Source organism: Halichoerus grypus, chromosome 10 (assembly GCF_964656455.1).
Source record: "Halichoerus grypus chromosome 10, mHalGry1.hap1.1, whole genome shotgun sequence".
NCBI classification, from domain to species: Eukaryota; Metazoa; Chordata; class Mammalia; order Carnivora; family Phocidae; genus Halichoerus; species Halichoerus grypus.
In genome coordinates, this window is record NC_135721.1 from 126,992,626 (window position 1) to 127,017,643 (window position 25,018).

Below are 25,018 nucleotides of genomic sequence, written 5' to 3' on the forward strand. Positions count from 1 at the left end.
AATGGAAAACGTCAGCACCTTTGACTTGTCCTGGAATGCATTCCGTCTTTAATGGTGATTTCCCTTGTCCTGGAATGCATTCCGTCTTTAATGCTGCAGCCGAGACTCCTTCCCTGGGACGGTGGTCGGCCACAGCCTCAACAAGTCTGTGCTCTCCATCCACATTTGTCCTGATGGCACGCGCAGGAATGTGCCGCTGCGTCCCCGACTGGAGACTTTTCCTTTCCTTCTGAGGTTCTCGTGTGCCGTTTTCTTCAACGGTGACCCCGCCGCCGGTGTCTTCCTGCTGCCTCTTTCATTCTTGCCACCTCTTGCAGAGCGGGAAGTGTGTGAGTGCATTTTGTTCCGTGCCCAAACATTCAGCTTTGCGTTTTGTTTTGTTTTGTTTTGTTTTTAACTTTGTCTTTTAAAAGGTTGGATTTTCTGAATGAGGCATTTGAATCGTACCGGCATGGACCTTTTAAAAACCGGGATGTCAAACCATTTGGGGTAATTTTTCTTGCCGGTGGCCCGTGACATACAGAGGAATTCCTTACCTCTACTAATAAGCCATTCAGCCTAAATTCTACTTTGTGAATAAATCTATTCTATCTCATGGTAAACGTGGCTTGTGCCACTCAAAAACTAGTGGGAAGAGTGTGTGTGACTGCAGCCCCGGGCCAGGACGCCATTCACTAACAAAGTTAGAGAAGATGGAGCATTTCCAAGGCCTTATTTCTTTGTCAGGATGCTTTAAGTGTGATTATATGTGCTGGGTCTCTAGAGAAGTTTTTGTTACAACACTGCTACTTTGAGCAATTTTGTTTTTCTGCACTGTCCTTGAGGGAAATCACCAGCTCTGGCATCTTAACAACAAACGGTGGATGGGAAATCTGTTTCTAATATGCATCTTTAGAGTCAAATACACCTTTTTCCTGTTACTCCTCATGTACAACCAAAGAACTACATTATGGAAATTGTATCATAATATCTGGAAACACAGCATTTTCCTCTGACAGGTGACTTTTGTACAAAATGGAAAAAAAAAAAAACGCTAGACCTTTTTGTTGTTCTTTTGCGATTACAGCTCTCCATTTCGTAGTCTTTATAGTTATTGAAGGAACCTGCTGATAGAGGCAAGTACGACCGTCCTGTTCAAATGTTTGTTGTTACGATGCAAATGGATATTGGTTGAGACAGAAGCTAGATCCTTACTACTGCATTCTCTGAATTCTGTTTTAACATTTGTGTTAAAGTAGACATAGCTTAAACTCATGTGAAGTCATGGAGTTTTGCTATCAGCAGCTTTGCAGTTGGAGAAACAAAGAAACCAAAGCTGAATATTTAAAAGAATGAATCTATCTGGAAATCCTTACTCTCAAAAGAAGACACTCATCAGGTGTAGTTTTTCTCAGTGTTCTAATTTTTTAAAAATTTTATCTTCATATTTGCATCAAATATTTCTTTATGTGCACAATGTATGTTTTACCTCCTTAAAATGCCTAAAAGTTAGTTAATAGCTACCTTTGTTTAATCTATACACGATGATTAAGTGCATTTAATATTGGTAATTTAATGAAAAGCATTCCTTGCCCAATGGATGTATACATTTTTGAAAGAATAAGCCGAATTATATAATATGAAATGCTATGTAAAGTTTTCTATGTAAAAATATTATGTATAATACTGTTAAAATCCCATGCTTTAATCAGGTGGTAAATCAATAATAAAGTTTTAAAAAGTAAAGCTGTTTTTAATATAGTAATTTATATATATATGTATATGTATATATATCAAGCTATAGTTTTGGGTACATTTGTTCTTATGGCAGCTACAAGCTTGTAGCTCTCAATTGGTAGTAAAATTTGGCCTCAGTAGTTAAAAATAATTTCTAATGGGAGAATATTAATTGTGGGTTTTAATAATTTAAATAAGGTTCCCTTCTTCCCCCTCCCTCCCAATGAAAGGGGGGAAAAAATCCAGTCACGAGAAGATTCTTATTTATCTCTTGAACTCACTTTAACTCATTAATTAGTTTTACCAGTGGGTGAGTTCCCAAAAGAAGACAACAGTCTCCTCTTGCTGGTGTTGAGGGCAGGTTTGCAAAGGAAGACTCATAGGTAGCCAACTTGGACACTGAGCGGAAGGCAATTCTAAGGTTCACAAAGGGTGCCAACCTAGGAAGACGTGGCTTGGCTTTACTGCCTCTGAATTCAGAATCCATTCTTTCTGAAATATCCTAAAATTGTAAATCACCATTGTACTTAAAATACTCCCCTGCTGAAATTTACTCATACTTTTTCATCTTTATTAATTTATTGGAATAAAATGGTGACTCTCTGTGGTCCCACATATCAGGTGCTTCCAGTGAAGAACAAAAGGGAGTGCCTGGGTTTTATCTAGAGCAGTGTTTTTCAACCTGCTGCCAACCAGGAGTTTTCCGTCCTGTCCCCAGGGGGCACTTGGGACACTTGGCAATGTCTGGAGACATTTTGGGTTGTCATGGCAGGAGGGGGGTGGGTAGGATGCTGCTAAACAGCCCCCACCAGAGTTACCCAGCCTCAAGGTCTAATTGGTGCTGAGGTTGAAAAACCCTGAACTAAATTGACTCTGAGTCTAACAAGGCTTCTTTAGTGTGGTGTTGTAGGACCCAAGAGTCTGTCTGTGGCAGATACTGTCAGCCTTCTTTGGCCTTCCTGTCTAAAAAAAAAGAAAAAAAAAAAGGTCACTTCTGCTTACCCATTTTAGAAAGGAGGGCATGCTGAGGTTGAGGAAGGACCAACTTCATGTCATTTATTTAAAGTGCTATTAAGCATTTTGCAAGGTAATCTCATCATGATGCTGCATCTGTAACCCTCCCTGCCCACAGACCGGAACACATTTTAGGCAAAAGTACATTTTCTTTTTCAAAGGGCCAGAGTAGTTCCCTGGAATTTTTGCAAAGCTGTGTAACATGCCTGTGGTCCAGTTCAAGAAACCTGCTAAACTGTCCTTGAGTTAGTCATTTGTGTCACATCTTAGGAGTGGCCAGCTTAATTAATGCAATGACGTACCTGCCGCAAAAGAAGAAGGGGTGAGGGCTCCCCAAGGATTCTGGCAGAAATGACTTTAGTCTTATTTTTACACATGTCTGTTTCCAGACACAAGCCAACCTTATCTGGTGCTCAACTGAAGATTGAGCCTTTGCAGATAATTTTTATATAAGTCAGTTTTCATCTTTCCCAGAGACTCCCCATCTTTGCATAAAGCTTCTATAGCTTCTTCTTCACTGACCTAATTTAGATTTGTTTAAAGAATGTATCTTGATTTATGTTCAAGAAGCACCATGTGTTCTCGTAAACTTCTTAGCTTGAGTGAATTTGAGCTTAAATAATGGCATCTTGATTTTTTTTGTCCAGAGTGCTATGGGTTTCTGAGAAGCAAGCAAAAACCAAGCACCATTCCATAGGAGAGGACAGTGGACAGATCACAGAAGCTGGAATGAAGACCCCTTTGTACAGAAGGATTTGTGCTAACTTTCTGCCCCTTTTTGGGCATCAGCAATAAGCAGGCTATTAATGTCACTTTTTAAAGAACTAACATTTACTGATAGTTTACCACACTGCAGACGCCTTACTTTGCATACAGGAAACCCTTTAAACTTCACAGCAACTGTATGAAATAGATAGCATTAGACCTCCATTTTTTTAAGTGTATTTATTTATTTATTCACTTTAATAATCTCTACATCCACCATGGGGCTCCAACCTATGACCCCAAGATCAAGTCACATGCTCCACCGACTGAGCTACCCAGGCGCCCCAAGTGTCCGACTCTTGATTTCGGCTCAAGTTGTGATCTCCGGGTCATGAGATCAAACCCCACATCGGGCTCCACACTCAGCCATAGAGTCTGCTTGGGATTCTCTCTCCCTCTCCCTTTACCCCTCCCTTTTGTGCTCTCTCTCTCTCTAAAATAAATAAATATGGGCACCTGCATGGCTCAGTCGGTTAATGGTCTGCCTTTGGCTCAGGTTATGATCTCAGGGTCCTGGGATTGAGCCCCGCATCAGGCTCCCTGCTCAGCGGGAGGCCTGCTTCTCCCTCTCCCTCTGCCCCTCCCCCTGCTCCTGCTCTCTCTCTCTCTCAAATAGATTAATAAAATCTTTTTAAAAAACACAAAATAAATCGTTAAATACATAAATAAAAGTTATATGTCAAAATAGTAAGTATTTGAAAACACATTCCATCCTCCTTCCTTGACAAATAAAACCTTTGCAATATCTGGAAGTCAAACTGCATTCTCAGGCTCCTCAGAGTTCTAGGCCAGAACACAGCAGCATGGGAAGAAATCAGTCCTTGTCCTGCCCCCTTTCTCTCCTCACCCCAAGCCTCAACCTGTACCACAAGGCTTTGAATGTGTGTGCGTGGATATGCAGCTCTGTCCGAACCCCCTGCAAACACATCTGTCCCCAAGTCACACTGCCAGTGTAGGGGTGCTCACAGCTGCTGTGTATCTGCTCTCAGGAGCGACCCAGCCAAGGGATTTCTACAGACCCTGGAAGAGGGCTTGGGGCTCGTTGGTGAGGAATTCCAGGGTCTTATGCAAACCAGAACAAGGTCTGAAAGGAGGTGATAAGGGTTTTGGGTGAGCACGCCCATTGGGCATATGGACCCCTCACCTGTGGGCAGCTGGAGCGGGACCAGAGCCACACCCTCTAAAGCATAGGGGCCAAGGCAAGTGTCCAAAGGCCTGTCCAGGTCTACAGCAGTACCACCTAGGAAAATGCAGGACTGGGGACAATGGGACGACGTGAAAAATACACTGCCTCCCCGTCTCGAGATGGAGATAAGAGCTAACAGCGTTGGACAGTTACTATTTTTCAGATGCTCTTCCATGGGCCTCATCTTTCCTGGCTCTGTCATCTGCCCAGACCCACTGAGAGGCAAATTACTAATTACCATCACTCCTGTAGAGATCAGACAGCTCGATTTTAAGTAACTTGCCCGGTGTCACAGAGATGGCGTGAAGGTCTTAACCTGGGTAGTCATGCTCTTTTTTTTTTTTTTTAAGATTGTATTTATTTATTTGACAGCACAGCACAAGCAGGGAGAGGGTCAGAGGGAGAGGGAGAAGCAGGCTTCCCGCTAAGCAGGGAGCCCGATGCGGGGCTCGATCCCAGGACCCTGGGATCATGACCTGAGCCGAAGGCAGACACACCCAGGCGCCCCCATGCTCTGAACTAGTATGATACAACAGGATCAAAGCAGAGTGACAGTAAAGATCTGGTAAAAGATATGTCAATTCTATCTCAATAAAGCAGGGGGGTTAAAAAGATATGCCAGGAAATTGTTAACCAAAAGAAAGCAGGTCTAACAATATTGATTCAGACAAACAGAATTGGAAGAGGAGAGGTCTGAAAGGACCAAAGAGGAATATTTCACATCGTCAGATGGTAGACAGACTTCCTCGGGAAGAAATGGCATGAACCTAATCTACCTAATAGCTTCAAAACATACAACAAAAGACAACTGAGTACACTTTAACAATGACAAAGCCAGAATCATGGTGGGAGACCAACATGCCTCTCAAAGAACATCTAGTAAAGCACAATTAAAAATAAGGACATAGAGAACATAATATGTTACCTACAGTGATGTCCTAATTAGCGAAAGACCAAATCCTCTCATGTTTGTCCCGTGTGAATTTTTCACCATGTGCACATTAGCAGTTGTAGCAAATCCTCATGTTTGTCCCGTGTGAATTTTTCACCATGTGCACATTAGCAGTTGTAGCAAACCTGGGAGTGTGTGGACGGGATGGGCTGGTGGGGGGGCGGGGGGGGCGGGTGGGTAGAGATTCCCAAGGGAACCTTCAGGTATCACCCATGGAGACTGGAGAAGGAGGCCATACCGACCTTTCTGTGACCCTCACCTGTGTGGTTCTTCTTTCAGCTGCAAAGGGCGAGGGGAGTCGGCACCACTAGAGCTGTGTCCACAGACATGATAACCTTGGCACACTTCAGGGCTTCCTGCAGAACCTGGTAGAGATGCTAGACCTACAAGCGTATGCCAGCCAGCCTCCTTCGTGATTAGCTCTCAGAGATGGAAAACTGTTAAATCATCAGGGTTGTTCTCACCGGGATTGGAGGAAAATCTTCGTCTAGGAAAGCAGATTAGTATGATCTTAGTATGATCAAGATTACTTGTGCTATTGCTGCAATGGTAAAAATACATCTTTTCCACCAGTGTCCTTAATAACTTACACCTTTCTCAATGGACTTTATTTATATAGGGAATTTCATTCACCATTTAATAAATACTTATTGAGCAGGTACTGTGTGCTCGGTGCTGGGGGGACAGCTGTAAGTAAGATAAATAAGGTCCTTGTTCTAATAGAGTCCTTAAGCTGATGGTGGGGAGAGGAATTAACAAAGACAATTGCAAAGAATGATAAATGCTATGAAGAAAACAATGATATATTGAGGCTAAGCTTGCCAGATAAAATACAGGACACCTGAGTCAAAGCGAATTTCAGATAAACGATGTATGATCTTTTAGAAGTATGTCCCATGCAATATTTATATTAAAAAGTCATGCATTGTTTTTCTGAGGTTCATATTGAACTGGGGGTCCTGTATTTTACTTGCTAAACCTGGCAAACCTGGGTCCTGGGTGGTTCAGTTGGTTAAGCGTCTGCCTTCGGCTCAAGTCATGATCCCAGAGTCCTGGGATCAAGTCCTGCATCGGGCTCCCTGCTCAGTGCGGGGAGTCTACTTTTCCCTTTACCCCTCCCCCCTGCTCTCTCTCTCTCACTCTCCCTCTGTCAAATAAATAAATAAAATCTTAAAAAAAAATAAGTGGCAAACCTAAATGTCGAGTTACCAGGTGTGAAGAGTGGGCAATTTCAGACAGGTTGGAAGTCCTCTCTGAGGAGGTGACATTTGAGTGGAATCTGGAGGTACAGACGGACCCAGTTATTCGGGGGTCTAGAAGAGCATTCGGGCAGAGGGAAGGGCAAGTACAAACACTGAGGTGGGAATAAGCTTGGAGCTTGGAAAAACAGAAAGGAAGGCAAGGTGGCTAAGTCGAGTGAGGGTGGAGAGGAGGAAGGAGGAAGGTGATGAGGTCAGACAGGTTGACAGGGGCCAGAACTTGCAGGCTTTGTGGACTGTGATAAGAGATGTTGAATAATTTTACAAAAAAGTTACATCCATGACCCTTTCACTCAAACAGAGCAATTTTTGCATTTTATCTCAGGAATTGCTTTTACATGTTCATAGCCAGGGTGCTGTCAAAGATAAACAAAGTCAGACATTGTTAAAGCAGTAAAAACAGATTTTATTCAGAAACTACTCACAGTGGGGGAGAGAGTTGATTCCGACTGTGCAGAGGTGATTGGGCATTTTATTTTATTTTTTAAGATTTTATTTATTCATTTTGAGAGAGAGAGCATGTGCGTGGCAAAGGGAGAGGGAATCTCAAGCAGACTCCCCACTGAGCGTGGAGCCAGGCATGACCCTGAGATCATGATCTAAACTGAAACCAAGAGTCAAACTGACTGAGCCACCCAGGCACCCCTGATTGGGCATTTTATTTTTTTATTTATTTTTAAAAAGATTTTATTTATTTGTCAGAGAGAGAGAGTGTGCGCTCACACAAGCAGGGGGAGCCGCAGACAGAGGCAGAGGGAGAGAAGTGAGAGAGGAACACAAGCAGGGGGAGTGGGAGAGGGAGAAGCAGGCTCCTGGCTGAGCAGGGAGCCAGATGTGGGACCTGATTCCAGGACCCTGGGATCATGACACGAGCTGAAGTCTGCCGCTTAACTGACTGAGCCACCCAGGCGTCCCTGATTTGGCATTTTAAAGGTGAATGTGGGAGTTGGAGAGTGAGGGCCCAGGTGAAAACTTAAAGCGTTGGTCGGTGTAAATGTCATCAGGCTCACTATGTCTGCTAGCTAGCAATTATCAGGGTTAGGCTCCCATCTGCGCACAGAGACCGAGAAACAGGCCTCACCTTCTTGATGATTATATTTCAAAGGAATGGCTTTCAGGTCATTGAGAAAGACACTCCTGAACTGCAGGAGATACATATACATCTCAGAGGGACAGAAGAAAGATCCACAATTGTAAGTCCTTTTTAGTAAATGCTCTAAGGAAGGGAGGTTGGGGCCTATACCCAGGTGTTGGCTAGAACAAACAGTAAATTCTCCTGGCAGCATTGAACTTTCTCAAGCATTGAACTTTCTCAAGCATGTGTGTGTGTGTGTGTGTGTGTGTGTGTGTGTGTGTGTTTGTGTGTGTGTGTGCTGGGGTGGGGGACACTGGGGTCATCCTAGGGTCATGGCCTTATGCTGCTGCTAGAAGCCATGTTCAAATTTGGTCATCTCTTACTGCAGAGGTTTGAACAGAGTCATTATATGCTGAGAGTTCTGCAGGTCTCAGTGCCTATATAATTCTGTGTTCTTATAATATTTGTTTCCTCCAGTGATAACCAAATACATGCCTTTCAGTCCCCAGAGTAGCAAGCTAGCAATTGCAAGGGATGCGCTCTGAAACAGCTGAGCCTCAGCCTGCTGGTGGCTGACACTGAGAGCTGGGATTTCCCTAAGTCCTCATTGCTTCCTGTCCATTGTCACACTCTATGGATCATAAGATCCTACAGGCTCCACCTCTATAGTATATCCTGAAGCTGTCCACTTGTCTCCATATGCGCTGCTACTCACCTGAGTTCCGAGCCATCACGTCTCTCTTCTGAATGCCTCCAGGCTCCCTGCTTCAAGTTCTTCGCCCCCACCCCCATACAGTCCATCTCCACACAGCAACTGGTGGGCCTCTTAAAGTGTAGATTTGGTGGCCTTCCCCTAATGGATGCACGTGAGAGTGAGACCTAGTCTAAACAGGGCTTATGACGCCTATATCATCGGGCCCCTGCTGGCCTAACTTCATCTCCTGCCTCTCCGTGCTTCATTAAGCCCCAGCCCAGCTCACTCCCGCCTCAGAGCCCAGGCTGTTGGCATCCCCTCCTCCTGGAATGCTCTCCGGGAGGATCTTGACACAGCTGTCTCCTTGTTGAAATTGAGGTCAAGTGTCACTTGTTCAGAGGTCTTCTCTGACCAATCAATGACCTTCCAAGTCACTGCCTGTCATATCACCCTGTTTTATGTTTTCTCGTCGTAGCGCTTATCAAGATCTGAAATGATTTCGTGTATTCCGCCTCTTCCTCTAAAACCTGCGCTCTGCGAGGGGCGGAAAGTTCTCCTCGGTCTGAGAGGCTATGGACCTGACTTTGAGCAGTTCGTTCAACAGTTATAGAAGACCTACTACGTGCCTCACTGCAGCCCTACATCAGACTAGGTCGCACTCCGGCGGCCACTCGCTGAACCCCTGCCCGTTCTCAGGAAAATGGGGATTGTGGTGCCCCAAGCCGCGGTCTGAGCCAAAGGGCATTGTCGCTTGTGACGTCAGCGCAAACACAGAGCCGGTCGCGATTGGCCATCCGAGCTTGGGTGGGGCCTGAGCGCTCCTGGTCCCGCCCCTCGCCTCTTCCCGGCTCACGCATGCGCCCGGGCCGCAGCCTCGCCGCCGCGCCATTTTGCCGGGGTTTGAATGTGAGGCGGAGCGGCAGCAGGGGTGGGTAGTGCCGGCTACAGTTCGCGGCTGAGATTCCCTTCTCCGTTCCCGTATCCCCAAGAGGTGAGGCGCGGGGCGTGCAGGGCCTGGCAGGGTGGTCTCTTGGGACCCCGCTGGGGGAGGGATGCGACGTTTCTGACACTTCGCTGGGAAGCAAAGAACGCGCCTCTGGGCGAGAGCGGAATTTGAGCCCGTGCTTCGGGCGGCGCCCTCGGGCGAGGTCTTTGCCTGCACGGACGGGTCGCGCCTCACCTCGCGGCGTGCCAGGCCTCAGGCCCAAGCCCAGCGGCCCCGGGGCCTATGAGGGGCGAGGGCCCCCGAGGCGCGGCCTAACGCGAGCCGCCCGAGCGCCCGCCCCTTCCCCCCCCCAGCGCCGCGCGGATTGGCCGCGCCGCCGCCGGGCAGCTCGGGAAGGCCACCTCTCATTGGTCGCGCCCGCGCGTCCGTCCTCGTCGCGCCGGGCCACCCGCAACGTGAGCGGAGTGCAGTGGCGAGGCCTGTCCGGCGGGGCGGCGGGGCTGCGGGGCCGGAGCCGGAGCCGGCTGCCGCCCAGACGGCCTCTTCCCCGGGACTCACGCTCTGATTGGAAGGGGGACCTTTAACCTCCCTGTGCTTCAGTCTCCCCGACTGTAAATGGGCATCGTGATCTCACTTTGCTGAGTTGTGTGAGGATTACATTCTAGTCCATGCACCTGCCCAGGAATGTAGGGTCTCGCTCTTGGGGGAGACGCGAGAGTGTGGTAGTTCGGAGCATGAGCTTTGGAATTAGAAGGCCTGGGTTCGCTCCAGAGTCGGCCTCCCTGGGAGTGCAGGTTAGGGCTCGTCTCTTCATCCCTCGGAGTCTCCCCATTTCCTTATCCGCAAAGTGGGGTTGAAAACAATCTGCCTCGCAAAGTGGCTGTGAGGATCCACGGAGTTATTACCGTGGTTTACAAAGTCCTACCCGAAGTGACCATTGTCTGCCTCTTCCACCCGTCTCTTCTCCTTAGCCACTGTAGCCATACTGCTGACTTTGTTTTCTTAAATGTTCCAAGTTCGTGCCCACCATAGAGCGTTTGGACGTGCCTTTCGTTTGCTTGGAAATTATCAACATCAGAACTTTGCAAGGCTGGCTCCCTGTCCTTTAAGTTTCATGTCCCTTACAGCTTTGACCAACTTCTCTGAGGACTTATTTCTTTCAACTTTTTACTTAATAGCATTTACTATTAACTAGAATTAGAGTTGTTCATTGTCTTTCTCAGCTGCTGGGTTGTAAACTTCAAGAGCAAGGACCTTGCCTGTCTTGTTTACTGCTATATTCTGGTGATGAGTGCTTACCACGTGGTAGATGCCCAAGTGTTGTTATTCCTTGGAGGCATGGGGGGGGGGTGCTTTTTACTACTCTTGGATCCCACCTGTGTTCTTTTTTTTTTTTTAAGATTTTATTTATTTATTTGGCAGAGAGAGACACAGTAAGAGAGGGAACACAAGCAGGGGGAGTGGGAGAGGGAGAAGCAGGCTTCCCGCGGAGCAGGGACCCCGATGCGGGGCTCCATCCCAGGCCCTGGGATCATGACCTGAGCCAAAGGCAGACGCTTAACCACTGAGCCACCCAGGCGCCCCACCTGTGTTCTTTTCTCTTCTCCTGAGCCCCCTCCCCATAGTTGAATTTTTAACCTGTGTGTGTGTCTCCACTTTCTGCACAATTCCTGGGACTCTTGATTGACCTTATCCCTCCAAGACACTTTGACTTCTTTCTATCAGTGCAAGGGAGTTTTCTCTTCCCATCTGGTTACTTTGATTTCTGCTACTTGGGGGCTGGGACAGAAGGTTTCCTATAGAGGATCGGATGTGTTTGAGAGCAGTGCTCTAGCTTTGGAATTAATTTGTTCCTTCATTTAATAACTATAGAGCATCCACTTAATATCTGGGAATACAGTGAAGAAATAAAAATGGACAAGGTCCTTTCCCTTGGGGAGCTTATATGCTAATGGGAGAAAGAAATAGTAATACAAATAAATGAATTAGATAATTTCAGATAGTGACAAGTGACAGAGCCGATGTGACAGATGAAGGCTTCTCTGGGGGCACCTGAATGGCTCAGTCCGTTAAGGGTCCAACTTGATTTCAGCTCAGGTCATGATCTCAAGGTTGTGAGATGGAGTCCCATATTGGGCTCTGTGCTAGGTGTAGAGTTTGCTTAGGATTCTCTCTCTGTCCCTCCCTCTCTCTCCCTCCCCCTCTCTTAAAAAAAAGAAAAGGCTTCTCTGGAGAGGTGACTTTTGAGCTGAGATCAACCATGGAAGGTTGGGGGGACAGAGCATTGCAGGCAGAGGGAATAGAAAGTAAGTACAAAGACTTGAGGACAGGAATGGACTTAGAATATTGGAATATTGGAGGAAAATCCAGCTTGCTACTGTAGTGTATGAAGAAAGGAGAGGTATCCAGGGGCCAGATCATATAGGGCTTTGTAGACAATGTACAGTTTGGATTTGATTCTAAGTGGTCTATCCTGTGATTAGAAAGCAGGGAGGGGGGTTGAGGTGTTGGGGTATGTTCTTGATATGTGTGTGCCAGATAGTTTTCATTCATTGGATCTCTTTCCCTTTCCCCAGATGTAAGGACTCAGGAATGGTTCTCTAATGTGGAGGAAATATCTAAGGAAAAGGCACAGATCTTGGATCAGCTTATGTCACAGATGTCTGTCAGATGGCCTTGGAAAGCAAAGTTTTTATTCCAAAAGTCTTCATCCATAACTGAGGGCCTGTGGGAAGAGGCTAGACTTAGGTCCAGCCATTCATTCAACAAGAAGAACTTGGAATTTAGATAAGTCTCTCATCACTGATTTACTGTGGTACATGTGTTTTCTTTTTTAACTGAATTGGTAGGGATTTCCAAAGATCTGTGGAAAAAGTAACGTATCTCATATAGAAGCAAAATAATGAATTTCACATTTCTAGTTTTAATCATTATTTTAAAATCAATAACACTTTCTACATTTACATTTTGCTAATATTTTAAAGAGTCCTGGTACTTTCACATGTGGCCAAATTAGATAGCTTAATTAGACCTTGATCTTGCCGATATATTGTGAATACCTGTGGAGTATTTTCTAAAGTTACCTGATTTGTCATGCTTTCCCAAATCAGGGCTAAGCTTACAATTTTTTTTAAAGATTTTATTTATTTATTGGAGAGAGAGCACCACACACACGAGTAGGGGGAGGGGGCAGAGGGAGTGGGAGAAGCAGACTCCCTGCTGACCAGGGAGACTGAAGCAGGGCTGGATCCCAGGACCCTGAGATCATGACCTGAACCATAGGCAGACACTTAACCGACTGGTCCACCCAGACACCCCTACCATTTGGTTTTTTAGACATTATCACTAAGGAGATACAAAAAGGGACAGATATTTAGTTCCTTAATTAGTACTAAACTCAAGGATCTGTGTAGTATTTTGACTTTCAGGGATTGTTTCATGCATATTTACATATCCCCATGAGTCCCCTTTTTTTTTTTTTTAACTTACAAATAGTCCTGCTTAGTACCGGAACTTTGTCATTTTAGTGTCATTCTATCATGTGGTCTTAGAATCAGTTGTCTCCACCTTTTCCTGTAGTCACAGTCAGTTGACCAGAACAAATGTGTAGAATGATGGAAAGTTTTTTTTTTTTAAGATTTTATTTATTTATTTATTTGAGAGAGAGAATGAGAGAGAGCGAGAGCACATGAGAGGGAGGAGGGTTAGAGGGAGAAGCAGACTCCCCGCTGAGCAGGGAGCCCGATGCGGGACTCGATCCTGGGACTCCAGGATCATGACCTGAGCCGAAGGCAGTCGCTCAACCAACTGAGCCACCCAGGCGCCCTGATGGAAAGTTTTTGATGGAAAAAATCAATCAAGGGAGTGCAGCTTTTGAAAATAGTACAAGAAATACATAGTAGGTACCTATCACTATTGTAAAGCTCTAGGGAGATTGAAGTGAACAAAGCCCCTACAAGAAAGCAAAGTAGTATGCCTTATAAAATTTGGAAATTTGGAACTTGGAAAAATAGAGTAAAGGAATAGAGAGTGACTGAAGAGGGTGCTCTTTTAGATAGGATGGTCCAGGAAGGCATCTCTGAAAAGAGATAACCCTGGAAAGAGATCTGAATGAAGTGGGCCGTGCCAGGCAGCTCTCCAGAGGCAGAGCTGTTCAGGCAGGTGGAACAGTAAGTGCAAAGCCCTGAAACAAAAGTATAAGCACTGGCATATATGAACAGTAATATAGGACAAATTTCAAATTCACTTCTTTCTTGAAAAAGTCTTTTGAATGAACAGAAATTAATTATGGTGGGTAAGTTGTCATTTGTTTATCTTACAGATGTAAGAGTTCCCATGTTAAGTTGGGGCTCCTCATAACTGATCCTCAAAGAATAGTCTCTAATACACACTGGGAACTCCTGTTTTCGCTAGTTGACTGACATATTGACTCATCCTTTAGTTCATTCAACAAATGCTTACTGTGTATCTCCTGTGTGCCAGGCAATGGTAAAGTCCTGGGCTTACAGAGACAAGACATACAAAGTCCCTGCCATAAGGAGCTTACAGTAAGGATAACAAGTATATCAAAGATAATTCAGATGATGGTTACTGCTATTAATAGTGTAATGGGAACAAGGTAGATGATAATGGTGGAAGGCCCTTTTGAGGAGTTGACAGTGGGCTGACAGCTAAATGATACCCAATATCAAATTAGAAGGAAGAGCATTATTACAGCATGGAGAACTGTCTTGGCTGGTTCACGCAACAGAGGGAAGGCTTTTGTGGCTTGAACTTAGAGCCAAAAAGAAGCCAAAAGAAGGTAAATGAAGTTGACAGGTTACAGATTGCATGGGACTCTACCATGGTAAAGAGTAGAATTTTTTTTTTTTTAAGATTTATTTTAAAGAGAGAGAAAGAGTGTGCACACTAGAGAGAGTGCACACCTTTGGGGGGAGGGGTAGAGGGAGAAAATCTCAAGCAACTCAAGCAAACTCCCCGCTGTGGAGCCCGACTTGGGGCTCGATCTAATGACCCATGAGATCGTGACCTGAGCCCGTATCACAAGTCGGTCACTTAACCAACTGAGCCGCCCCAAGGGTTTGGATTTTTAATATAGATAATTATGAGGAATATAAGAGATTTTAGCTGAGATATGTATAGTGCTTTAAGAACATAATGAAGAACGTTAGTTGGGTGCCTGGGTGGCTCAGTCCATTGAGCCGTTGGTTCTTGATTTCTGCTCGACATGATCTCAGGGTCCTGGGATCAAGCCCTATGTGGGGCTCCGAGCTCAGTGAGGAATCTGCTTAAGGATTCTTTCTGTTCCTTTCCCTCTGCCCCCTCCTCTGCTCACAAGCATGCGCGCTCTCTTTCTGTCCCTAAAATAAATAAATCTTAAAAAAAAAAAAAAAAGAAAGTTAGTGAAATGCAGAATTACTGAGGAGTGTATTAAATTCAACAGAATAGGGGCTCCTGCATGGCTCAGTCAGTTAAGCGTCGGACTCTTGATCTTGGTTGGCTCAGGTGTTGATCTCAGGGTCATGAGAGCCTGCTTAAAAAATCAGTAAATAAAGGATATTAAAAAAAACCCCTCAAAATAGATCCAATTAATCTCTGTAATCCTCCCAGTACACACAGTTTCTAACATGCTGCCTTGAATAAATGTCAAAAGGTAGAACAAATTTGTGTGGCAAAGAAAGACAAGGGTTTTTTGGTTTTTTGGGGTTTTTTTTTTAGCTTACATACACTGATGTAGATGATTTTGCTTGGCAACAGCAAACTTTCATGATTTCATAACAGATTGAGCATTCAACACAAAGAATGGGAAAGGAATTGATTAAATCATTACTTTCCAAAGTGTTTTTGTTTTGCTTTGTTTTTTAATATTCATTTGGGGGAGAGAGTGAGCAAGAGAGAGAGAGCACACGAGCAGGGGCAGAGGGAGAGGGAGAAGCAGACTCCCCCGCTGAGCAGGGAGCCTGACACAGGACTTGATCCCAGGCTGGGATCATGACCTGCACCAAAGGCAGACACTTAACTGACTAAGCCACCCAGGCACCCCTTTCCGAAGTTTTATATAATAAAGTAGTTCTGTGGCCAAGTAATGGGGGGGGAACTCTGGATTAAACAACATTAAACTGATAATTTACTGTTTGAGTTCCTGAAACCTTTAAGGGAATATAATGTGTAGCATTTTCCAAACTTTTTTTTTTTTTTTTTGAGATTTTATATTTAAGGGCTGGCTGGCTGGCTCAGTCAGAGGAGCATGTGACTCTTGATCTCAGGGTTGAGTTTGAGACCCACGCTAGGTGTGGAGATTGCTTAAAAATAAAATTTATAAAAATCTTAAAAAAAATTTTTTGTTAAGAAATCTTTATATCCAACTCAAAACCACAAGATCAAGAGTCGCCTGCCAGCCAGGCACCCCTGCATTTTCCAAAGTTTTGATATAAAACCCAGAAAGGGTAGCCTCTCAATAAATTGTGTGTATGTTTGAGTGGTACTTGATATTCATGCCATAGAGTGGTTTGCACTGGGTCAAAGGAAGTGAATGGATAGGTGGAGGAATCTCCTAAATAAGAATATTGGCTTCCCTTATGATAAAAACATCTTCCAGTTAAAGGAAAAGACTAGTAAGGAGAATACGGATAGTTTCAAACAAATCATTCTCCTTAAAAGTTTGTAGTTTCTGGCTGTGGAGGGATATGCTGCACAAGCATAGTATTAGCTATAGCCCTTATCTATAGCGTTAGCTAACCTCCCCCCCCCGCAAGATGTCCTTTCTCTTGCTATCCCCAATGTTTCCACTCTAGTTCAGTCCCCTGTCATTATTATTTCCCCCTGAGAGATAGCCTTGGTTAGTAGGAAGAGAGTAGACTTTTATAGAGTCAGACTGATCTGTTGAATCTAATTTTTATTAACTATGTGACTTGGGGCAAGTTAGTTAATCTCTCTGAGTCTCCTTGTATATAAAATGGTTATTATATGAAATGATATAAACCATACAAAACATCTGTCATTGTGCCCTTCCCCCCCCATTTAAAAAAAAAAGTGTCCTAACACATCTTCACTGTTCTCAACTCCATTCTGGAAACATTGCCAGCCCAAAGTTCATCTACTCCACTTTCATTAAGTTTTGACTCATTTCAAAAAACCTTTGGTGACTTCCTATTGTACACTAAATCATGAAACTCTTCAGCTAAATATTGAGGAACCTATATGATATGATCTTAGCCTCCAATTCCTTTATTCTCCAAAGGAGCTATGTACTCTTCCTGTCTGTTAACTTTGCTCACACTAGTTCTTGTATGAGATGGGTCTTCATTCTACTTTGCCTTTCCAGTTCTATGTATCTTTCCTCTTTTTTATTTTTAATATTTTATTCATTCATTTTGAGAGAGTGAGCGAGAAAGAGTGAGGGAAGTGGGAGGGGGACGGGAAGAGGGAGAAGCAGACTCCTTGCTGAGCAGGGAGCCCAGCATGGGGCTCGATCCCAGGACTCCAGGATCATGACCTGAGCTGATGGCAGATGCTTAACTGACTGAGCCACCCAGGTGCCCTTCTGTGTATCTTTCAAGTTGAGCTAAAGACAGCCTCTTGGACATCTTGGCCCACATGCAAATGTAGGCCAAGTGACTCGCTTATTAACTTCCTAGCTGTTCAGTTACTGTCTGTGATTCATTTGGCACCTCTACTGCAGAGGACAAATGTGTTTCAGGGTTTCTTTTTGGATGCAATATTCCTGAGGGGTGTGGGGTAGCACTCTGCAATCAAACACATTAGTATTTCTTAAACAAATTTATATACTAAGTGAGATACTTTATTTATAGCCTCAGGCAGTTTGGGCCAGGTTTTGCTGCCGAATGAGTTTGTTACAAACTTTAAAAAAACAACAACAAACCTGTCAGGGGCACCTGGGTGGCTCAGTCGACTCTTGATCTCAGCTCAGGGTTGTGAGTTCAAGCCCAGCATTGGGCTCCATGCTGAGCGTGGAGACTGCTTAAAAAAAAAAAAAAAAACACAACAACAACTTTCAGTTTTAGACTTTTGGATTTCAGAACTGCAGGAAAGGGATTATGGGTCTGTAGTTGGCATAGCAGTTGAAGTGTCTTGTCTTCCAGCTAATATGTAAGCTCCTTTGAGAGCCTGAATTTAATTACCTTTGACAGAATCATTTTAAAAATACAATAAAAGGGGCACCTTGGTGGCTCAGTTGGTTGTGTCTGCCTTCCGCTCAGGTCATGATTCCAGGGTCCTGGGATCGAGCCTTGCATCCAGGCTCCCTGCTCAGCGGGGAGTCTGCTTCTCCCTCTGCCTCTCCCCTCTGGCTTGTGCTTGCTCTCTCACTCTCTCAAATAAATAAAATCTTAAAAAAAAAAATAAAATTTTAATAACTTTCTGATTGCAAGTGTGATACATACAGTAGTTGTGGGATATTAGGAGAATCTAGAAGAATATGAAAAGAACAAAAATGTCCATTGTTCATCACATGGACATTACTGCTGTTTACATTTTGAAGTGTATTTTTAGTTTTTCTATATAGTGTGGTATGTGTAAATTTTTTTAAAGATTTTATTTTTAAGTAACCTCTGTACCCAATGTGGGGCTCGAACTTAAAACTCCCAAGATCAAGAGTTGCATGCTGGGGCGCCTGGGTGGCTCAGTCGGTTAAGCGACTGCCTTCGGCTCAGGTCATGATCCTGGAGTCCCGGGATCGAGTCCCATGTGGGGCTCTCTGCTCGGCGGGGAGTCTGCTTCTCCCTCTGACCCTCCCCCCTCTCATTCTTTCTCTCTCTATCATTCTCTCTCTCTCAAAAATAAATAAAATTAAAAAAAAAAAAAAAAGAGTTGCATGCTGTACCAACTGAACCAGCCTGGTGCCCCTAAATATTTTTCACATAATTTGAATTGTGGTGTATTTGAGCTTTTTCCACTTAGCTTTATGACATTTTACAAAAATTATTACATACTTAATTTTTTTTCTTCTTTGTCATAGAAGCCCCAGATTAAGTTTGGTGCATGGTTGCCCTGAGAAGGCTATATTTCCCTGGGTTCCCTGGGAGCTAGTGCAGTTTTAGGGGCGCCTGGGTGGCTCGGTTCGGTTAAGCCCCTGACTCTTGATTTTGGTTCAGGTCATGATCTCAGGGTCATGAGATCAAGCCCTGTTTCAGCTTGTGCTGGGCGTGGTGCATGCTTAAGATTCTCTCTCTCCCTCTCCCCCACCCTCTCTTTCTCTGAAAAAAAGAAGTGCAGTTTTTAAAAAATAGCTTTATTGAACTATAACTTACTGTGAATTCATTTTAAGTGTACTTTTTGGTAAGTGTCATTAATTTTACACAGTTGTGCATCCATCACCATACTCATACCACGGTTTTAGACCATTTTTATTGTCCCCAGAAAGTTCTGTTGTTTTGCATTTAATTTTATCTACTCACCAAGAACTCGGCGATCACAACGTCCTATTTTATAGAGTTCTCACGATTTTTTGTTTATGGGGAATGATGTGTGCGCACACTCTTGTAATTTATACATATGTGCTATTTCTTCTGTGTTTCTTAGCTTTATGTTGTCACTTATGTTTAGCTTTTAATTTGTAATATATTAGATGTGAATTTTTTTGGTCAATGGCAGTGTATTCTGTGATTTACGTTTGGTGTTGTTTACGCTTTGAATATTTAATAAAGTAGTTGCTTCTTTATTGAGATATAAAGATACAATTGACATATTACCATTAGGTTTGGGTGTACAACATAATAATTGTATATATTGTGAAATGATCACAGTAAGTCTAGTTAATACCCATCACTACACATAATTACAGATTTTTTTTTGGTCATCAGAACTTTTTTTTTAAAAGTAGGCTCCACACCCAACATGGGGCTTGAACTCATAACCCTGAGATCAAGAGTTGCGTGTTCTGACTGAGCCAGCCAGGTGTCCCTTATATTACTAACTGTAGTCACTATGCTGTACATTATATCCTCATGGCTTACTTACTTTATAACTAGAATTTTGTATCTTTTGACCCCCTTCACCCATTTCGTGCACCTCTAACCCCCCACCAATTGGTTCTCTGTATCTATGAGCTCTGGTGTGGGGGTTTTTTTTGTTTTAATTTAATTTTATTTTTTAAGATTTTATTTATTTATTTGGCAGAGAGAGAGAGTACAAGAAGGGGGAGTGGCAGGAAGAGGGAGAAGCAGGCTCCCGCAGAGCAGGGAGCCCGACATGGGGCTCGATCCCAGGATGCCAGAATCATGACCCGAGCTGATGGCAGATGCTTAACCAGCTGAGCCACCCAGGTGCCCCTTGTTTTAATTTTAAATTCTACATATAAGTGAGATCATATGGTATTTGTCTCTCTCTGACTTAATTCACTTAGCATAATGCCCTGAAGGTCCTCCAGGGCATATGGCTGGCTCAGTCAGTAGAGCATGTGACTCTTGATCTGGGGGGTTGTGAGTTAAAAGTCCATATTGGGCATGGAGCCTACTTTAAAAAAAGTTCATCCATTTTGTCACAAGTGGCAGGATCTCCCTTTTTTATGGCTGAATAATATTCCATTATGTACACATATCCGGTTTCTTTTATCCATTTATCCATTGGTGAACATTTATAAAGGTTATTTCCATGTCTGGGCTGTTGTAAATAATGATGCGGTGAACATATGGGTACAGATATCTTTTTGAGTTTGTGCTTTCATTTCCTTTGGATAAATACCAGAAATGGAATTTCTTTCTAATTGAGAGCGAACCGAGAGAGCACGAGTAGAGCTGCAGAGGGAGAGAGCGAAGCAGGCGCCCCCTGAGCAGGGAGCCTGTTGTGGGGCTCGATCCCAGGACCCTGGGATCATGACCCGTGCCGAAGGCAGATGCTTAACCGACTGAGCCACCCAGGCGCCCCAAGATTTTTTTTTTTTTTTAGATTTTATTTATTTATTTTGACAGAGACGCAGCGAGAGAGGAAACACAAGCAGGGGGAGTGGGACAGGGAGAAGCAGGCTCCCCACAGAGCAGGGAGCCCGACTTGGGGCTCGATCCCAGGACCCCGGAATCATGACCCGAGCTGAAGGCAGACGCTTAACGACTGAGCCACCCAGGCGCCCCCAAGATTTTACATATTTATTTGAGAGGGAGAGAGTGTGCATGCAGCGACAGGAGTGGGGGGTGGGAGGGCAGAGGTGGAGGGAGAGGAACAAGCACACTCCCAGCTGAGCGCAGAGCTGGAGGCGGGGCTGGATCCCATGACCCTGAGATCAGGACCCAGACTTGAGTCAAAACCAAGAGTTCGACACTCAACCACCTGAGCCACCCAGGTACCCCCAGAAGTGGAATTTCTGGATCATATGGTAGTTCTGTTTTTAATTTTTTGAGGAACCTCTCCACACAGTTTTCCATAGTGACTGCACCAATTTACATTCCCACCGTCAGTGCACAAGCTTTCCCTTTTCTGCACATCCTTGCCGACACTTGTTATTTCTTATCTTTTTGATGACAGCCATTCTAACAGGAATGAGGTGAAGTCTCATTGTGGTTTTGGTTTGCATTTCCCTGATGGTTAGTGATGTTGAGAACCTTTGCATGTACCTGTAGGCCATCTGTATGTCTCAGAAAAATGTTCAAATCCTCTGCCCATTTTTAAATTTTATTTATATATATAAAAAATATATTTATATAATTTTTATTTTTTTGCTTTTTGAGTTGTGTGGGTTTTTTTTATTTTTTATTATTTATTTTTTTTTAAAAAGATTTTATTTATTTATTTGAGAGAGAGAATGAGATAGAGCATGAGACGGGGGAGGGTCAGAGGGAGAAGCAGACTCCCTGCCGAGCAGGGAGCCCGATGCGGGACTTGATCCTGGGACTCCAGGATCATGACCTAAGCCGAAGGCAGTCGCTTAACCAACTGAGCCACCCAGGCGCCCTGAGTTGTGTGGGTTTTTAGTATATTTTGGATATTAACCTCTTATCAGATATATAATTTGCAAATAATAGCTTCCATTGGTAGGCCACATTTTTCATTTTGTTGATGGTTTCCTTTGCTGTGCAGAAGCTTTTTTTTTAAGGTTTGATTTATTTATTTGAGAGAGAGCACAAGCAGGGAGAGTAACAAAAGGAGAGGGAGAAACAGGTTCCCTGCTGAGCAGGACCCTGGCATCATGACCTGAGCCGAAGGCAAGACGCTTAACCGACTGAGCCACCCAGGCGCTCCTGTGCAGAAGCTTTTTAGTTTGATGTAGTCCTACTTGCTTATCTTATTTGCTTATCGAAAGTTGCTTTTTAATCATAATCACAGCTGTCATCTTCTGAATCCCAGAATTCTCTCCCCAGGTGCAAATTCTCAGCATCTGGTTTGTCAGTCCTTGTGATTGCATGTTGTACACAAAGAAATTTATTCTAGTTTCTTTAATCTCAGAACTCTTTATGGGATCCTTATTTACTGCTTAAAATTGTAATTTCTCATGGTGGACCTTAACAAAAAAAAGTTCCTAGTGAGTCTTTTTTTAAACCCCTTGTTTGCCCTTTTTTTTTTTAACATTAAATCTGATAAACTTTGTGGTGACTTTGATCAATTCTTCACCTTTGTTTTTCTGTGCCTCTTTTTGGCTTTTTGGTATGTTTTTCTTCTTCATCTCAAAATTAGCTCACCATTGTCTCAGAAAAGTCCATCTTATCTTCTGGAACCTTGCCTCAGCTGAGTCAGGCTTATAGCCCGTACCTTAAAACATAACAAATGGATGACTTTCAGAGAGGGGAAGACCCATAGTATAAAAGTATTCTTTTATGTAAATCATTGTATCCCAATGTGACCAATTTACCAAAGCTCATTTTTTGTTTTAGGTTCTCTGGCAATGGAGCTCAGTGATGCAAATTTGCAAACACTAACAGAATACTTAAAGAAAACTCTTGATCCTGATCCTGCCATCAGACGTCCAGGTAAAGAGAATGTTTTGTGGTTTGATTTATTCTTTAAGGACAGGTGATGAAAACCTTTGCATAATCTATCTGTATTTGTAAATTGAAAAAAAAAAAAAAAAAGATTTAACACTTGATTCTGGGGCATAGTTTTTCATTCTCTACCTGTAAAGTGTGTGGTTGGCTGCTTACAGCTGCTATAACATATGTTGGGGTGTTTTTGGTTTGGTTTTGTTTTTTGAGTAAAGTAGCTTTTACTTGGCATTTTCTGGGATTAAAAAGTACTAGTATGTTTAGAATGCTTTGTCCTGTCACCTTTCTGAAAATCCCCACACCTGCCTGTTTTAGAAATATAATAATTAGGGCACAGAGATGAGAGTTAATTGCTTAAAAAGTGATTAAATGAATTAAACTAGGTAATGAGATGCAGTCTCTTAATCCCCATGTTGGGTTTGATTTAATTAATACGTTTTAAGACCTAGGGTTCCTCCCTCCTGTATTTGACCAGTTTCTGTTAGAAACTTTAGTGGTAGCTTAGAATTGTAAACTCAGATGCCCACAGGACTCAAATGTGAAGGTAAAAATGAGGGAGGCAGGTGAAGTGAGGATTGGTAATTTCATGTGACTTGTATGCCTTGGTTAAGGGCCTTTAGAACAAGCTAACTGGGGGATTCAAACCACTTTTGCAAGATCAGATTTCCAGCTTTGTTGGAAAAATAAAAGACATTTCTGTGAAGTGTCGTCATTTTTAAATGATAATTTGAAATACCATGAAACCAAGCAAACCCTCCTGAGGGCCGGATGTGTCTTGTGGGTGGGTAGCCAATTGATGATTCTCGATGTGAGCCATATTAACTAGGTATCAGCCTGCTTCTTCAGAACTTACTAATGTGCATGCTCACAAAGAGGATTTTGGAACGCCTCCACAAAGACACAAGTGGATGTGTGTGTGTGTTGCAGTTATATATTATATATAATAAATAGAATTGTAAACATGTTAATGCATCCATTCTATTCTAGAATAGTGTTTGTGATTTCTGAGAGGGAGAATTGTGGCTTTTCTCATTAGTGCTTAAAAAGGTAACGTGTTCTTGGAGGAAGGGAAATTAATGGCTCTAATCTTCTTAGACTTTCCCAGAAAGCCTCTGCAAACCCTGTCTATTAAAAATTATTTTTAATAATTTTGTCTTTGTAAGGCAAGGGTGTTACTGTTTTATGAATTCAGGACAGAGTGTAGGAATAAATTGATGAATGAGTTATGAACATAGCATTTCTCAGGGATTGGTACTAGACCAACTCAATGTTTCTAGAAAATGATCTGGAGGTTGAACTGTGTAGTACAGATACCACTATGCTCCCTTGGTTTTTGTGATGAGACTGGTCCAGATGAACTGGAAGACATTTTTGAGGCTACTTGAGTGTGTAGAAACATGTCTGTGTGAATATTCTGTGAGCAAGTTGAAGGAAATGAACACAGACAGAAATAATTCGACTTAAACTCATGAGACTTCTTTAAGGATATTGATTACAATTTAAGAAAGAGACCTGGCGATCTATATGGGCTTTCCCCCAGATCATGGATCTAGTGTGTTGCCCTGTGTGCAGTGCTAACCACTGAGAGGAAACAACCAAAGCCTTCCAGACTCCTGCAAAACCATAGTGTGTCCTCTCCTGAAAAACATTTTTCAGTTTAGCCCTCCTCGTCTTTTAAGAAAGATATGATGGACACAAAGCAGGGAAGATTTGAGGATGGGTATCAAACTCTTGGGACTCAGTTCAGAAAGAAGAGAGATATTAAATCATAATATTGTAGAAAATAATAGATGCTAATGGCAGATCTTTTCAATGAAGTTTATGAAGACATGCTATAAACCTTCACTTGTGTGATCAGTAAACTTTGGAGAGTTCCTTTTTTTTTTTTTAAGGTTTTATTTAGGGAGGCCTGAGTGGCTCAGTTAAGCATCTGCCTTCCGCTCAGGTCATGATCCCAGGGTCCTGGGATCGAGTCCTGCATCAGGCTCCTTGCTCAGCAGGGAGCCTGCTTCTCCCTCTGCCTGCAGCTCCCCCTGCTTGTGCTCTCTGTCTCTGACAAATGAATAAGGTCTTAAAAATATATATATTTTTTATTTATTTTACGAGAGAGCAAGTGAGCACGCGAGCACAGAGGGAGAGGGAGAAGCAGACTCCTGATGAGCAGGGAGCCCGATGCGGGGCTTTATTTTAGAAGGAGCGTGTGCATAGGGGCTGGGTGGAGGGGCAGAGAATCTCAAGCAGACTCCCCACTGAGTGCAGAGCCTGGCACAGGGCTCTATCTAATGACCCTGAGATCATGACCTGAGCCAAAATCAAGAGTCAGATGCTTAACTGACTGAGCTACCCAGGCACCCCTAAACCTAGGAGACTTCTTATCCCTAAGTGTGGTAGGAGTTGAAAATATGTGGGTAAAATCTTCGAATAATTTTTTGCTCATACTGGAAATGTTTAGTTCAAGAAGAAAACTGAGGGCTAGTGTGAC

At 43.5% G+C, this 25,018-nt stretch overlaps 1 protein-coding gene and 1 long non-coding RNA gene across 3 annotated transcripts in view; one reads left to right on the forward strand and one right to left on the reverse strand.

Annotated features, from left to right (window-relative positions):
- Positions 1-2,037: 2,037 nt before the first annotated feature.
- Positions 2,038-9,513, reverse strand: LOC118553833 (uncharacterized). Its single transcript, XR_004926228.2, has 3 exons — positions 8,683-9,513; positions 5,893-6,120; positions 2,038-2,679 (listed from the first exon to the last, which is right to left on the reverse strand). It is a non-coding gene; the product is annotated as an uncharacterized LOC118553833 (long non-coding RNA).
- A 13-nt stretch (positions 9,514-9,526) lies between these two features.
- CSE1L (chromosome segregation 1 like) overlaps positions 9,527-25,018 on the forward strand; it is a 42,824-nt gene continuing 27,332 nt past the window's right edge. Inside the window, exons 1-3 of one of the 2 annotated variants that reach the window (XM_036120998.2) lie at positions 9,546-9,652; positions 12,184-12,422; positions 22,429-22,524. In XM_036120998.2, coding sequence (XP_035976891.1) covers positions 22,440-22,524 — 85 coding nt within the window. In that variant the 5' untranslated portion in view covers positions 9,546-9,652; positions 12,184-12,422; positions 22,429-22,439. Of the gene's footprint in view, positions 9,653-12,183; positions 12,423-22,428; positions 22,525-25,018 lie in introns of both variants that reach the window. The other variant, XM_036120997.2, reaches the window with a different exon arrangement.